At 36.1% G+C, this 18453-nt stretch overlaps 1 protein-coding gene across 1 annotated transcript in view; it reads right to left on the reverse strand.

Moving 5' to 3' along the window:
• Positions 1-18453, reverse strand: part of LOC131154130 (probable inactive ATP-dependent zinc metalloprotease FTSHI 5, chloroplastic) — a 136125-nt gene that overhangs the window by 18892 nt on the left and 98780 nt on the right. Inside the window, exon 12 of the mRNA XM_058106666.1 lies at positions 15834-16016. Within this exon, the coding sequence (XP_057962649.1) occupies positions 15834-16016 (183 nt within the window). The remainder of the gene's footprint in view (positions 1-15833; positions 16017-18453) is intronic.

Here is an 18453-nt window from a genome sequence, read left to right on the forward strand (position 1 = left end):
AAAGGAATAGTATACAGCCCATTTCATACAGTAAAAATCGAGACATATGGACTCCAGTTCAGTGAAGAAGAAGATAAGAAACCGGCAGCAACAGCCATCCTTTTGGAGCCCTAACCCTAAACAGGACAAACAAATGGTGCAACTCCATCACCAAAAGGGGGAAAAACACATTGCACCTAGACAATATTACCCTTTTATTCTTCTAAAAGTCACATCCTTCAATTTCTGCAAATTGGAACAGCATATAGTAAAAAATTTTAAAATTAAAAACAAAAGGAGAAAACCAAAAGGTCCTTTCATGGGGGGTCTTTCCTGCATCTCATCATTCAAAAATTACCCACCTTGGAAGTTGGAACCAGAGGCAAGTGCCTCATTAAACTCAGCTCACCTCAATGGGTCTGCCACGTGTTTTTCCATTAACACTCACCTCATTTTTTTTCTTTTTCTTCCTTTTCTTCTTTTTTCTTGATAAGTATTCTCACATCAAGGCAAGGCACTCGCTGTCCCACACATTCTTCCTTATTCCCTCCAGCAACAGAAAATTGCCAATCCCTTACCAGAAGTAAGATAGTAATTATCTTTATCTTCGTGACGCACCCACAAGGTCTTAAATTTTGATTTCGACTCAAATTTCGAAGCTCCAAAAGTACAGAAATTTCGACGGAAATTTCGATTTTGATGTCAATTTTGATTTGAAAAAATAATGGAAACCAGTAGGAGAACATGGAATTCTTTTATGAAGCTTTAGAAATGATTAATAGACATAATAATGTAAGTTTTAGGACTAATATATTATAAGTAAATACATTTATGCTGTGTATAAGGTGGTGAAGTTGTAATACAATACGTGCATCAAACATATTTGTAAGATAGTGTTTATTAAACATATTTAGCGAATCAGTTAATACAAATGAAATTTATAAATCATTTAAATATTATTTATTATCAAATAATGATAATTTAGAAATGAATGGTTAAATAAAATGTTGTTGTAAGTTTATTTTTTCATATAATTTCAAAAGCACTTGTACTAATCATTTTTTTCGATAAAAATAAATTAAAAGATAAATTTCAATTTACTCCTAGATCCCTCATTTGAATTCCAAGGAAATTTCATTACATAGTTCAAATTTGACAAGTTTCACTAAAATTTCGAAATTTCGATAAATTTCGGATGATTTGTTGAGATTTCGACAAAAATAAAGCAAGATGAAAATCGACAGCCATTTCGATTTCGAGGGTGACGGAAAACGGAAATTTCGACGAAAATTTCGACAATTTTGCAGAAATTTAAGTCCATGCGCACCCAAGAGTGATTATTTATCTTTTTCAACAGTTGTTCGTCACGGCATAACTGTTATTTACTCTTACAAGGCTTTTCAGATCTTAATCATCTCACGTGCTCAAGAAGTTTTACAAGTTACAAAGCTAGGTAAATTAGATAGCTGAGAAAGATTACTGGTATATTAAAAAGACACACAATCCACATGAAAAGTTCTTTAAAAATGGATTATTTTTTATAGAAATATAAACTTTTTTCATTTAAGAGACAGAGAGAGAGAGAGATTTCCTTTAAAGTGAAAAGACTGTACAAAGAGGACCACAAGAAATCCCCCTCCAAAAAAGAGAATAAAGAAGAAAAAATTGCAATCAAAATAACAGAGCCAGCCAGTCTAATGAAAAATCCGAAAACACACCCAATTAAAAAGCAACCGACTGCAACAGGCCAAGCAAAGCCAACTAATGAATCCTATCCTACAGCATAGAACATGTAATTTTCTTCCCCATAAATACACAAGCATTTATTCCATCCAAATATCACACAAAACAGCAAAAAAACCCACACCTTCATCAAGCCGAAGCATCTGTACTTCTCCCAAAACCTGTAACAAATATTGCCAACTAATCCTCCATCAATACTGAGCAAGCTCAGCTACCTCAAAAAAACCAAACAACTTACTTCAAACTGTACAAAAGGAAAACAACAATGCAGAAAAAGATGAGCTACCAGTCAACAAAGTACACAAATCTGGCAGTAAAGCCTTAAAAGCCTCCTACACTACAACAGATTGTTGGTGTTAACTCTACTAAGAACCACACTAAAAAAAAACTGTTAATCTTATAGGGGACATTACCCTTACTCCGGTGAAGAAGAAAAGACAAGTTTTCACGAATCAAATGTTCAAAAAAATGATTAACAAGAGTAGTTCCCTCATGAATCTAGAAACGAACCAAAATCCCTCCTATTGGAAGGACAACAACCCTCCAATAAACATAACAGAAACAAAAGCTCATTCACCTCCCTATCCTTGTGTCGTCGCTCACTTTGGGTGGGAAAAATCAAAAACCGAAATTTTTCAGTTTCAGGGGAGGCCAAACTGAACCAATCCGAATTCATTGTTAGAATTGAAACCAAACCAGCCAATTCAGTTTGGTTTATTATCCTCAAAGCTGAACCAAACCAACCTGACCGAAATTCTGTATGAAGCAAAAAAAAACCAACCTAATCGAATTTTGAGTGAAGTAATAAATTTTTTTTTTTTTTTTAAAATGACCTGACTTTACATATAGTATGTAAGCATTGTAAAATTTTACTATCAATTAGAGACGAAAAAAAATCTGAAACTAGATCTTTGATAAATGAGGGAAATCAGACGCACAACATCTTAAGATGGGAATTCAAATATCAAAGGAAAAAATATAACTTGTGAAGGAAACTGGAGACTGACAAGCGGAGAAGGCCCATTGGAATGTTGGTTGATAAGGTGAATCCTGAACCAAACAGCCAGAGACACAACAGGGAGGGGAATAACCCCAACCTGTAATGTGTGCATGAGGAGAGGCCACAGAAGAGTACGTTGAGGTTGAGTTGATAAATTCCTAAAATCCTAATGGCTGTGAGTAAATTGTAAGAGGACCTAAACTAAAGGATTAAGGGGTAAAGCTGTAAGGGAGCCTGGAGGCTAATGGACTAGAGTCAGGGCCTTGATTAGCCTCACACTGCCAAGGCAAATGGCGTGGGCAACTCATGTGCCATGGCAGTAGCTTAAGATGGTCTGTCATCAGTTGTCTTGACATTCAATGATTGAAAGCCTATCTTGCTAAAGAGGGAGCACATATATGCTAGGTTGCCTACTCAACACGCTCAAGGATGGGCATGGTCGGAGCCATGGTCCTTGACAAGGTTGCTTATGGTGGCTGCTTTCAATTGACATGGTCAGATGGCGAACTCAGGTACGTCAAGTGCCTCATTGGCATATGGTATTGACGTGGACTAAGCCATGGTTAAGGGAAAACCATGTTTGACAAAAAGTGTTGACCCATGGGCAGCATGCAATGTCAATGTCAAATGCTGCAACGTTGACATGTTGACCAAGCAGGGTAGTTACTTGGCAGTTTTCTTTGTAAGGTTGACATACAAGCCTGGCTGCACGGAGAATTCATGGGTTGACATCCGGGCATGTTTTTACCCACATAATTGTAAGCATAACTTGTTTATCCATGTTGGAAAATGCTGGCTGTGCCCAGCAGTTGGGATTGTCGATTGCAGGCCCTAGGAGTTGGGGTGTAATTGTGTATTAATATGACATGTGGATAGCACGGAGATCAGCGGAATTCGTGCATGATGTTCCTGCACATGTTAGAGTGTGTAATCCTTGTCTTTGAATAAAAGAAAAGGTTGAGAGGTGTTGCTCCTTTAAACTCTGCTGACTTGTAAAACTTGTTTCATTGCGTGTGCGCCATTGGCTTAACCAAGTGTGCCACTTGGTGCCATCATACTGTCAAGTTGAGTGCTATGAACTTTCACCCTAGGACAACTGATATCAAAACCTAGTTCAGTGATGGCGAACTTAGGTTGACAAGATTAATTGAATCATTTAGAGGACTTCCTTGGTTTTCCATAGACTGACAACACAATTCCATTGGCGGTACAATGTGAACATCTAACTAAAGAATTGGTTGAGCTGCAACAACGACATGTTGATTCCGTGGTTGCTACAGAAGCCGAAATATCAATGCTGTTAAGTGATGTAACGACCCTTACAAAAACTTTGAAGGCATACTTTGCTCGGTAGATGGTGAAATCACTCTTCTGAAGAGGACCATCTCCACAAGTTCTAGTGAGGGTGAGGCCTCTCACAAAATTTGCTTCCTTAAACCAAAATCCTTTGAACGAAGTCAGAGTGTGAAGAACCTTGAGAATCAACCCAAAGAACGAGGGTCCTAAGGCCAAATCTAAGAAAGACAAGGATATAGGCAAGGTTAAAAAAGAGAAGGGGAAGAAGGAAGATAATGGGAGAAGTCCAAAGGTGAAGGCCACAACCAAAATAAAGGGAAGGATGCTTCCCAAAGTTCCTAAAAGTATAGTTGTTTCATATGCAATGGTCCTCATCAAGATCGTGACTGTCCTAAATGGGGGAAGTTGAATGCCTTCATAGCCTCAAATTCGAAAGATGGTGATTCGGATGAGGGCCTTCACATGTCAACCCACTGCAGGTGTTGAATGTGTTCACTGTTGCAAAGCCCTTCTCTTAGAAAGGCCTAATGTATGTCCGTGTGAAGATCAATAGTATTCAAGTGGATGCTGTGGCAGATTCAGGGGCCACACACAACTTTATTGCAGAGAAGAAGGTGACAAAGTTTGGCCTTAAACTCACTCATTATTCAAGACAGATTTAAGGTCATGCACTCTGAAGCAAGGCCTACTTAAGGCATGGCTACTGTTGTCCTAACCGTGGGATCATGGAAAGAAAAATGCAGTCTGATGACAATGTTGGATGCCCCTAGATGATTTCAATGTCTACTCGGCATGGAAATATTTGTGAAGGCATTGCTGGAATTCTAATCTCGGATGAGAAGGCATCTTGCTTTGTTCCTACAATGTACAAGGATTCAAGCAAGAAGTGTGGTAATTGGAAGGTGGGTGTCATCTTGGCCATGCAATTGAATGAAAGCTTGGAGAAAGGAGACTCCACATTCTTGACTGCACTTGTGATCAAACCAGATCAGATAGTGGAAGTTCTTGATGTGGTCGTAGAACTTTTTGGAGAGTTCTCTAATGTCATTCCTGCAGAACTCCTAAAATCTCTTCCGCCTAGATGAGAAACTGATCATCAAATAGAGTTGATATCTGGTGCTAGACTGCCTGCACAATCCCCATATAAAATGGGACCTTTGAAGTTGACAAAATTGAGGAAAGTAGTTGGATGAGTTGCTGAGTGCAAGAGTTATTCAACCCTCCAAGGCTCCTTATGGTGCTCTGATATTGTTCCAAAAAAAGTCGGACTATAGAGACCCGGGAAAATAAAATAATAAAAGAAATTGAGAAAAAGTGAGTTTTGGCCGGGGAAGGAGGAAACCGGCGACGATTTTGGTTTCACCGTGGAGTGGTATCAGGTAAATGGTAAAAATCGGGCCGATTAAATAGAAAACCGGCGACGGTTTTCTCTGCAGTGGGCATATTAAGGAGATCCTGCAAGTCACTTTTATTTTAACAAATCAAACACACACTCTCTCTCTCTCTCCCTCTCTCTCTCATGCAAGCCCACGAAGCTCCCTCCTTCTTCCTTCGATTCCGACTTCATTTTAGCCCGGATTGACGATCAAGAACCACCACGGGGTTCCTAGAAAGATTCTCTACAACCTACGCGGAGCAGATTTTCGGTTTGAGGTTCTAAGGCACCATCCCAAAACCAGGGTAAGTGGTATATTTTAGGGTTTTTACATTAATTTGGAGTATATGAAATGAAGGAAATGTTAAATGGAGATTATTCCGGGAGTTGTGTTGAATAAATTTGGGGTAAATGTGAATTGCAGGTTTTTGGGCTGCGAACGCCGAGGGGTGTAGAAATTGGGGGTTTTAGCGAAATCTCAGTAAGTCAGGTAAGGGGAATAAATTTTAACAGTTTTTTTATAAAAACTATGGGTTGAGAAATATGTGAAAATGGTGTATGTTATTTTACCTGTAATTTATTATGAAATAAATATCAGATGAAATTTGTGTGGCATGTGATTTATATTGAGAAATGTTTAAACTGGGTTAAATGATTTACCCTGTGAAATATGTGATACTGAAATATGTTTTGATATGAGATTTGAAATGGGAAAAAATGAGGAAAGTGAAATGTACTGAAATATATATATATATCTTTTCTGAGAAATGTGGATTATGTGAAATGAGATATGTATATGTATTTATGAGATGACATGAGTATTGAATTGATGAAATATCATTGAAATGATGAAATACGTTGTGAATAATGAAAATGTGAACATTGCAATGATAATGTTGCAATAAGAGTAATGATATGTGAATATTGATATGAGAATATGAGAAATGTGAATATTGCAATGTAAATTCTGCAATACGGACATTGAAATGTGAATATGAGAAATGAGAATATTGAAATGTGAAATTCTGAAATATGAATACAGACATGTGATTGATGAAATGCCAATACAACATAATGATTGTTGTTATGTGGCAGTGATAACCCAGATGGATGGATATGGAAATCCTAATGATGGGTAGTGATATTGAGCACGGTACCGTTGCTAGTGATGTTGGTGCAACCACACAGGCTCGTGGAGCGTGTGGCGTGATAGTAGACTGAACTGTATAGTAGAGTTGTTGTGCCCCCTGAGCCCGGATTAGGGCTTTTGGCCGGCCAGTCGTACTACAGACACGGGATATATGATGATATTTTGATCTAACCGGGTCGGCCAACCGTGGTTAGATCCAGCATTCGGGCCGCACAACCCTATTTATGGGGAGAAGCATGATGCGGAGAGATATCCTTAGGGCAGCCATGAGTACAGACACGGATGTATCGGTAACTGGGGACACTCATGAGCTAGATATGGAAATGGAAAATGAAATGGAAATGGAAATGGAAATGGAAAATGAAAAGGAAATGGAAATGGAAATGGAAATGAAATGGAAATGGAAATAAAATGAGAACAGGAACGAGAAAGAAAATGAGAAATGATATAGCATGAATTAATAAATAATTTAAGCGAAGTAAAACACACCACCTAAGAGCTTACTGAGTAAGGTGAGTGCCCTGATAAGTATCAATTGTAGATGAACCCGAGTTAATCGGGCTAGGCTGCAAACGATATCAGGGGTAGAGGGAAGCTACTTGTATGGGCAAGTAAGCTTCCCTATTCTTAGGAACTTCGCCGGTAAACTTGGGTTACGAATGAATGATTTTGGAAGTGGAAGTAAAAGCTCATGAAAGCTTGTTTTGTACATTTATATGATCATGATTGTGGAAATTGTATATTTTCTCGGAAGATGTTATTACTGAAATGAATATATGTTATGATATAATGAATCTCATACAGTCACACTGTAGATAATTTATTCTGTCTTACTGAGATGTGTCTTACCCAATCATTTAAATATTTTAGGAAACCGAGATAGACCTGGTGATAGAGCTCCAAGATAGAGGGGAGCTGATACCCTGAGTAGTCAGGGTGAGTATTTTGAGCTAGGGTGTGTTAGACTTGTATTTATGGATGGTTGATACTCTGGTATGTGTATTCGCTGTGGTATGTATATATATATATATATATATATATATATATATATATAAAATGACTTCTGTTGTTAAGATTGTGTTTATGAGTATGATTGCATACCCAATACCCATTTTTGGGTCGGATTATGTAATATGGTATCAGTGGTTGACGTGACCGGTATGTGATTATATATATATATATATATATATGTTGATTATATGAAAAAGAAAATGGTATGAAAATCGGGGCATCACACAGACAGTTCAATACAAATGTGTGCAGGTTATCGAGGCTTGAACAAGATTATAATAAAGAACAAATATCCACTCCCCAATGTTGAGTTGTTTGATCGATTGGCAAAAGCGTAATTCTTTACAAAGCTAGACTTGCGATTAGGCTACTAGCAAATAAGGACTATGGAGGGGATGAATCTAAGATAGCTTGTGCAACCAGATATGGCCCCTACCAATTCCTAGTAATGCCATTCGGTCCGATTAATGCCCTTACAACTTTCTATAATTTAATGAATGATGTTTTCTAGGGATTTATAGATTGATTTGCTGTTATCTATTTGGATGACACGGTTGTCTACAACAATTCTTTAGAAGGCCATGTGCAACACTTGAGGAAAGTGTTCACTAAATTGAGGGAAAACCAATAGTATGTGAAAAAGAAGACGTGCATAATGTCATCAAGAAGTTATCTTCCTAGGACATCAGGTTAGCAAAGGGAAGGTGCGCGCGGATGAATGGAAGATAAAAGCCATCCTTGACCAGCTTGCACCATCAAAGGTGGTTGTGTTGCGTTCATTTCTGGGTTTTTCTAACTAATACAAGAACTTTATCTAGGGCTACTCAAAAAAGAGTTGCCCTATTGACAAACTTGTTGAAAAAAGACAACAAGTGGGCATGGACAAATGAGTGTCAACATGTCTTTGATGATCAAAAGCTGGTAGTGTCATTAGAGCTAGTGCTACTATTGCCTGTGTTTGGTCTACCTTTTGAGGTTCATGCAGACTCTTCTAACGAAGCCATCAAAGGAGTACTTGTGCAAGAGGAGCATCTCGTGGCCTCTGAGAGCATAAAACTAAATGAAGTTGAGACCTGTTATTCTACTCATGAAAAAGAAATGATTGTAGTAGTGCATTCTTGGAGATTTTGAAGTATTACCTAATGAGAACTTGGTTCATTATGGTGATTGATAATGTGGCAAATACTCACTTCAAAACTCAAAAGAACTTTCACCAAAGCAAGCTCAGTGACAGGAGCTTCTGGTTCAATTCAACTTCGAATGCACAAACCAAAGAGGCAGAACCAAGTGGTTGATGTAGTCGAAAAGAAGTGAAGGCAAATGTCACAGCCCATACACACCTAGAATGCAGGTTCTTACACCGTGTTCGAGATGCTACAAAGAAGTTTTGAGTTCAATAGACTCCAACAGATGGGGAATGATGGGATTGTACGCCGATACTGGTTTGAGGATGGTTTTTTACACACAAAGGATAGTAAAGTATACATCACTTCTATCAAAAGACTCAGAAATGAATTATTGCTATAGGTGCATAATGCACAATGGGCTGATCTTCTAGAAAGAGAAAGGACACTAGCATTACTAACTAGATCATATTTCTAGCCTTAAATGGAGGAAAGGAACATGTTGAAGCCTTTGTCAATACATGTATGTCAACAAGACAAGCTGAAGAGACAAACGGAGGCTGGGTTGTTGCAACCTCTTCCTAACCTACAGGCCATTTCTGTGATTGCAGATCAGTTCTCCTAGTATGTAGTGTTCATATGAACACCCAAGGACTTAAATTTTGACGAAATTTCAAATTTCGAGGGGTACCCAAAGGAAATTGAGAGACAGTTTCGATTTTGAAAAAATTCAACCGAAATTTCGAGCTTTTGGTAAATTTCGAACGAAATTTCAAAAATTTTGGCTGTTCTTCCGAAATTTTCTGGAAATCATAGGAGAAAATTTAAAAAAAAAAAAAATTGGAGTGAGGAATTTCAGTGCTGTTCTGAGTATTCTCAGACTTTATTTTGCTTTTCCCACGTGATTGTGGAAGTTGTGCAACCTGTGAGTGTATACAATGAAAAGCAAATATCTCGCAGAGACACTGCAGATTCAACCTAATAATTCCAAAAATTCATCGAAGGCCTATGGGCTACTGGCCTACCACTACACAATTTATTTCTATAAATTAGCTTCATGCAGCAGTAGGATACATACCTCAAAGTCTTCTTCTTCCATCTTCAAACTTAAAAAAAAAAAAAAAAAACCCTAGATTCCAAATTTCCAGCTGCCTCCTGCTTCCACCTTCGAAGTTCAAACTCCGAAAAGCCCTAGCCTTCGGATCCCCTCCTACTCTGACCCTTCAAGCCTCTGCCTCTTGCCTTCGGCTTCATCGCTTCACCCTCCACCTCCATCGTTGTTGCACACTCGCAGTCGCAGCCAGCAGCATGAACTCCCATCGCTGCAAGCCTGCAATCTTCCTATCGGCTGAGGCTCTCAAAGGGCTGGGAGCAAGAAACCGAGAGACAAGAGACGAGAGACTCGAGTCCACTGTCATCCCCCTCCCTCCACGAGTAGCAGCCAGCACCACAAAAAAAAAAGGGCTGGACTAAAGGCAATTTGCTGGTTTATGTTTTCAATGCCATGTTTTAACTTACATATTTTTTTATTTACTCAAAATCTCCCTTCTCCCCAATATATTTACGAGAATGCCCTCCTCTCCCATTTACCCCCTTAATCAGTTAACCATACATTGCTACTTGCTAGTATAGTAAATAATAACTAATAAGTTTAGTAACTAAATAAAATTAGAATAATTTACTATTATTATCTTATTATAGTATAAATTAATAAATTATTTCATTTAATTGAATATTTTAATTTTAAAAATTTATTACTTAATAGTAATTTTGTAAAAATTATCATTAATTTTGTAATTTTAATTTAATAATTTAATATTTCTCTTAGTTATTAATTTATCTTTATTTAGCATCTAAATATTTTTATTTTAAAATTGTAGAGTAACATCCAAATAAATTTTTTTTTTTACAAATTTAGAGTAATTTAACACCTAATCATTATAGCCTAGTAATTAAATAAATTAAAGTACTTATTAGCTTAATATAGTTTAAATTATTTCATTTATTTGACTAATATAATTTCCATAATTTATTAGTAATTTTGTACATTATCAGTAAATTTTGTAAATTTAATTTAATATTTTAATGCTTGTCTTATTCATTAATTTTATATATTCATAATAAAACATCTCAAATAATTTTCTTTTAAAATTGTTGACTAATTTATCTACAAAAATGTCTGAAGGAAGAAAACAAGATCCAGCATGGGAACAGGGGTACCCAATGCCCAATGTAAATAATGGATTTATTTGCAAATACTGTGGAATACAAATGAAGAGTGGTGGTGCAATAAGATTAAAAATGCACTTAGCAAATTATGACCCGCAACATAATATAAAATTTTGTGACAAAGTACCTCCAGAAGTTAAGCAGGAAATGAGAATTGTTTTAGAAAGAAAAACAATAGCTAAGGCAAAGAAAATAGAAAGAATGGATCAAATAAAAACTGAATTGCGTGGGAGCTTGATGCAACCACAACAAATTGATGAACATGATGATGTTGACAATATTGCATACCCACCTGACATTTCTCCCTATGAAAGGTCTGCATAGCGTCAAACATTATATGCTTCAAAACAGACGGAATGAGAAAGAGACCAATCTCGTAGGTTTGCAAGTAGCCAACAAGGAAGCAGTTCAAGGGCTAGTAGTAGTGGAGGGCGACCTTTGATGAGGCGATCTCAAAGTGTGAGAGAGCCAAAAACGGAGTCATATATTTCAAAGCCTTCTCAATGTTACAAGTCAGACACAGGAAAACAAAAAAGTTTGAAAAATGTATTCAAAGGAGGTAAAATAAAAGAAGAAATGAATAGGTTGATTTCAAAATATATGCAAGCTACGTTCCTTTCACAAGCCCTAGAACACTGCAAATAACGCACAATTCCATAATGCAAGTCCTTCCTCCTTCCTCCCAAACCCCACAAAATATATTGCCAAAAACTCCTCCACTGTTCTAGGACAAACCCAGCTTTCTCCAAAATAATTGAATAGCTTCCTCCAAACCTTCCATGCAAAATTGCAATGCAAGAAAAATGTAAAACAGATTCTGAACAATCAAAACAAAGCATACATAAATCAGGAGAGAGAGCCTCTAAAGGTCTCCTCATCTGCAGCAATTCATTAGTATTTATCCTACGAAGCACAATCAACCAAAAAATCCTTTGATTTTAGGAGGGATTTTGACCTTCCCAAATAACTTTGTAGAGAGGAAAGGAGAAATTGGTACCAAACAAGATTTCACAGAAAGATTTACAAGAATAAAAACCCGAAGAATCCAACACCTAAGATTGACTATCATCTTCAAAAGATACCCTACAAGTATTCAACATAACCAAAAAAAGAAGGTAGTTCAACAATTTCCCTATCATTCAAGGCTCTCCAAAGTGAAATTCCCAACAAAGTGAAGGACCACCCAGGTCTACACTAAAAGAAGAAATGGGATCATTTTGCCCTGCGCTCAAGCGAAATAAGCGAGGAAAATAGGTGGACAGAACAACATTCCCCATCCAAAGGTCTTTCCAAAAATGGATATTAAAGCCCTTACCCAAAACAAATTTGATATGGAAAATAATGAGAGGGTAAATCTAGGAAATAGCTTTCCACGGGCTTTCTGTAGAACATCTAGAACCCAAACTAGTATCCCACCCCTTCCCATTAAGTCCAAATTTACTTTTGATAACTTTGTGCCATAAGGAAGAAACCACTAGCAGGAACCTCCAAAGCCATTTAGCTAGAAGAGGCTACAAAGCCATGTTCTTAGACGCCAAATTTCCTAGACCCGAATCACCCTCCGTCTTGGTCCTACAAACCACCTCCCAATTTACCAAATGATCCCTAAAACCCCCTACTCTTGACCAAAGAAAATCTCTCATATTTTTCTCAATTTTACTAGTGAATCCTATAGGAATTTTAAAAATACAAAGAAAATACAACAAAATACTAGAAAGACAAGCCTAAATTAGAATAATCCTCCCTCATAAAGAAAAAAGGGCTCCCTTCCACCCATCTAAACATTTCGATACTCTCTCCAGCACAGGATCCCAAAAACTAGCTGATCTAGGATTACCCTCCAATGGAAACCCAAGATAGGACAACGGCCACGCCAAGTTAGCACACCCAACTTCTAAGGCTAATTCCCTAACACTCTCTATAGGCACATTAATAGCCACAATACCACTCCCTCCCATATTAATCTTAAGCCTCGAGACACTTTCAAAAATTTGAAGCCCCAATATATTTAGGAAAGAACACTTATGATCCTCCAGGAAAAGGATAGTATCATCCGCAAACTGAAGGTGTGACACCATGATCTCCTCCCTACCGAATTTTAGACCTTTCACTAAATTCACATTAGACATACAACCTTTCATCCATCTACGCCATCTCTCTCCAGACCCTTTTCTCTCAAAAATCTTATCCATAAAGTTCCAGCTCACTCTTTCGTAAGCTTTTTCAAAATCTAACTTAAAAACAAGTCGCTTCTTCTTCCTCCTCCTAATATCCTCAATGGTTTCATTCGCAATCAGGATTGCATCCACAATCTATCTTTCTCCAACCAATGCACCTGGGCCTTAGAAATAGTCTTACCAAGCACCATACTTAACCTATTAACCAGCACTTCCATTATTATTTTACAAACACTAGAAACTAGGTTATCAATTTATAATCAGAAATCTTGATAGAACTACTTTTCTTTGGCACCAAAATAATAAAAGTAGAATTAATACAGTTACTTAAAACGCCATCCCAGTAGAATTCATTAAAAATTTTCATCTGGTCATTCTTCACCACCGCCCGACAATATACATAAAAAGATAAATTAAAACCACACACCCTAAGAGCTATATCCCTCTCCATCCCAAAAACTATAGCCCTAACAAGGCTATCCTATCAATAGGCAAAAGATCCCACTCTAATCCATCCACCACCTGTCTACTCTCATCCTCCTCAGTATACAGATTGTAATAAAAATCAGTGATCTTAGAGGCAATCCTACTAGAATTTGAGAGAACAACCCCCTATCCAACTCCATCTCCCTTATCAAATTCTTTCTCATTTTTCCATAGGTTATCCTAGGAAAAAATTTAGAATTACAGTCACCATTTCTAACCCATTTAAACTTTTTATTTTGCCTCCAGCTTCTCATTTCCTTAAAGATCAACACTTCCAATTCGTTTTTCAAAGAAACCCTTTACCTGCTTCCTCCTTTAAATATTTCATGCCTTCTTCCTTTCTATTGAACTCTTCCAAATCTCCTACAATAATAGACTTTTTAAAACTAACATCTCCAAACACCTCCCTATTCCACACTTTCAGTTTTTCTTTCAACCTCTTCATTTCTTCATAAATCTAAACCCCTCCCAACCCCTTTCCACATCCTCACTCCAAGAATCCCTAAACAAAGATCTGAAAGGAAACATGATCTAATCACGTATTCTCAAACGTAAAAGGGGTGGGGCCTCAAGACACTTTCCTATATTCCAATAAGATAGGAAATGATTAGAAGTGGATCTAGGTAATACTACTTGAGAAAGATTAGGAAACCTCTCCTACCAGTCATTTGAAAACAAGAATCTAACGATTCTACTAGCCACCTCCCTAGCCCCACCCACTGACCACTTAAAATGGCATTGCCCAAGGGAAGAACCCTCAACCCAGACTCCCTAATAACCAAATAAAACTTCTGCAAAGATGTTTCACCTATGCTTTGTGATAGGGTCCATTATTTGGCCTCCTTGTGCACTTTTGTTGCTGGTTGCTTCAAAGGATTATCCTTTTCAAACCTACAATCACTCGCGAACATTGCTAAATTGATTTTTATTTCCTTTACCCTACATTTGGTTCACCGAATGTCTATTCCTTGGAATAGAATAGGTATTATAGGTTAGTCACAATTAGTCCTACAAAAAATTATGTGGATACCATAAAGAAAATAACAATGCAAAACCTCTATGAGTTCATAACAAGGAATAGACAAGGAATAACTATTCCAAATTTCACCATAAAAATGTATGCTTCTTTCCTATTACATGTCAAATGAAATAATAAGGACCATATCAGGAATATCTATTACCTACGTTCTCAAAATTTTCAGTATATTCCATCTTATTTCAAGGAATAGCTTTTCCGCAAACCAAATGAGCCATTAGTTCTTTCAATTTAAAAGAAAGATCTCTTATGCTCTTGTTAATTTATAAGGAGGATTTCTTATGCTCCTCTTTTTATCTTCTCTTCAATAAAATCTCTTTTTTTCTATCAAAAAGTAATTTTTAATATAACTCATTTTCAAAAATTTTAGTTATTTTAGTTCATAAATTATTGAAATCTATATTAATTTAATAAATATGTTTTCTCTATAAAATTCAATACATTAACAATTTAATTTTAATATTTTAAATTTTAAATTTATTATTTTCATACCTACAATAATTTAATATATTATTACTAGAAATATATTTTAATGAATTATATAACTTAATTTTATCTAAAATTCAACATATTAAAAGTATAATTTTATATATTTTAAATTTTGAATTTATTATTTTCATAACGACAATAATTTAATACATTGTAAACTAAAAAAAATATTTTAATGAATTATAAAAATAAATTTTACAGATAAATATTTTTTTAATAAATTTCAAAAATTATAAATCATATCTTAACTATATGTTTCTAAACAAATTAATAATATTATTATAACTACATTTAAAATCAAAACAATTTGCGCTTAGTTGTAATCTCTTATAATATTAATTTATTTAATTGTATGCATTTATGCGTCTACCATAATTTATGAAGGATAAATATGTGCAAATTTATGTAAAATTCACTACTTATTATAAATGTGAGGGGTTAAATACAACTTATTTTACAAGTACTTACAATCAGTACTTAGTTTCTGGCATAACCAAAAAGTACTTGCTACTTTCAAAACTTATCCCGTGCTTATTATCGGTACTTACAAATTCAGCACTTTTTTCTAGTTCAGGCTGTTCAGCACTAATTGATATTTCAAGATATTTCAGGTAAGATAACTCAGACGCATAATGTAAGTTCAAATTTACAAACAATAAAAAACTACACAAATTAATGGATCATAGTGAAAGCAAGCAGGATCTCATTCATAATCTTGTTAGAAAGATGGTTTCTTACATCAACAGGAGGAGACAGAAGTTCCATTCCATTGCTTATCTGACCATATGGCTCCATTAATTCAACCACATTCTGCAAATCCCCTTTAGTCAATGTCAATCCAAGATGATTTACCAGAGTTTTGCTTATCTTCTTCATGATCTTGGTTTTCCTTATCCACTTGGGAACAAAGCGACTCAAAGTCTACAAAAGCATCACAAAATTAAGCTTATCAGTTGAAAAAATATTCTTTACAAAAAATGCTTAAAGTACTTTAATCACATGAACCAAAAAAAATGAGGGGTACGAAAAGCAAGCAACTATTAACCAGCATAAGCCATAACAAAATTGCAAAAATGATATATAATCAACATTACATGAAAGAATTCTACAATTAACAGAAGATAGAGGGGTTAGTTACTCAAACTGATAAGCCAACCTCATTGCCACCAAAACAGCATTTTTTTTGGATGGAAAATAAGAGACCCATGGAAGAAAAAATACAAAGTGGAGCATAAGAAATCCTGCTCAAAAGACAAGATGAAGGAGAAAATAATCAAAACACAGCCATCCAATCACACTTTAAATGTATATATATATATATATATATATAAACGCATCCCTCTGAAATAACCACCTGCAATAGCCAACCCAATCCTTACTCCAGAGCATAGACCATAACATCTTCATCCCCGTGAATATACAAGCACTCCATTCCAACCATAAGCCCAAAAATACCAAAGAAAACCTCAAACCTCCACAAAACTGAACAATCTCTACTCCTACCAAATCCATTAAACGAAATAGCCAGCAAATTGACCAAAATCTCTCTGAAAAATTCAAACAATCATTTCCAAACCCTCCAAGAAACGGAGAAGGCATGAAAGGGTGAGAAGAAAATTCTGAACTATCAGGTTATCTGAAAAGCGCTTGAGCAGGTTTACAATTCAGATCACACATAAGAGAAAGAAAATGGAAGCCATGAAGGACTTCAAGATCATACACTAGGCGTATTCCATGATGGATCAGAAGCGCAAGAAAGAAGAAGATATTTACTTTTTATTGTAATTGCATTTAGTTTTTGGATTGTAATAATGCATCTCATGCATGATATGGATGAAAGCTCAATAATGACCATAGACAGACCTTAGGCGACCAACAATTTTCATGAAAAACCATTTTCATCAAAGTCTAAAAACATACAAAAGGTTTTTAAAATGTTTCAAAGTAAAAATAAAGCCAAACTTGCATTTTACCATAGCCCAAGCGACCGACCCTTTCAAAGCCTTAATGGCTCGGTCGACCGACCTTGCCATGTGGGCTGTTTTTGTGAAGCCTTGGCCGACCGAACCTTTTTCTTCTGAAAAGGTCAGCCGACCGAACCTTTTTCTTCTAAAAAGGCCAGTCAACCGACCATCCTTGGCCGACCGGTCTAAATGAACCTAAAGAATGCCCGGCCGATTGAACCTTCGTAAGTTAGGTTTTTGCCTCTGACTCAACCAATCGGCTCTGTCCTAAGCCAACCGAGCCTTGCATAATTTTGAAAATCATAAAGGGGCCAGCCAACTAGCACTTTGCTCAGCCAACCGACCCTCTCGAGTTGAGTTTAATTTTCAAATGATCAGCCGACCAATGCCTCAGCCGGTCAACTGAACCTCTCGGGTCAAGTCATTTTTCACCGCTAATCAAGGTTAATTTTTTAATTAAATAATTTTAAAAATACCCTTCATGTCCCAAACAGTCATATTTTCCCCAGACTCTATATATACCCCTTCATTACTCATTTTTAAGTGGAGAGATTAGATTGAAAATCCTCTGAAATATTTTTGAGCTTTATTTTTCAAAATCAAGCAAAAGTTTCGTACTCTTTTACTCTTATTCATTTCAAAATCATTTTTAAGAGAGATTTGATTATATCTTTTACTTTCTTCATTAGCAAATTTATTGCTCTTGAGGATTGTTTAAGGAATCATTTATTTGGGCATATATCTTTATATTCAAAGCAGTTTACTCTCACTTAAGCTTTTATTTTTGAAAATCATTTTTAGAGTAATCATTGAGAGTTTACCATATTATTTCTTTGATAAATATTGGTTGGGAAAACTCTTCTTAGCTTGTGAGTCTTGCATATTCATTGCAAAATTCAAAGACTTACATTGTGCTTATTGCATAAATTTTTTTGTCAGCAAAATCTCCAACATCTCCTACACTTCATTTTGAGAAACATTCTAGGAGATATTATTTGGGCTATTGATCCTTGAAAAAAAAAAAAAAAAAACACTTATTGAATATCTTGCATTTAGATCAAAGACCATCATTATCATTCTCTCTCACATTTTTACATAAATATATTTTTTAGAGAAAAACCTCACATAATCACTTGAGCTTAATTTCATATCTTGTGTGAGTGCATTTTAGTGCTTCAACTTGTACACATCTACTTTTTAGAAGCAATTTGGTTGTACTTTAATTTTTATATCTGTTGTACTCCAGGCGTGGCCGGAAGAGGGAGACTCCTCCTGTGAAGAGTCCCAGATTGGTTCAGACCCGGTTAGGAGAACTAGGATTTGCACCATCCTATAAAGTGTGCACAATTTGGCTCAGCCTGGTAATTGAGTTGAGGTGTCTCCGCCTCGTAAGG

The sequence above is a fragment of the Malania oleifera genome, chromosome 4 (genome assembly GCF_029873635.1).
Source record: "Malania oleifera isolate guangnan ecotype guangnan chromosome 4, ASM2987363v1, whole genome shotgun sequence".
NCBI lineage: Eukaryota > Viridiplantae > Streptophyta > Magnoliopsida > Santalales > Ximeniaceae > Malania > Malania oleifera.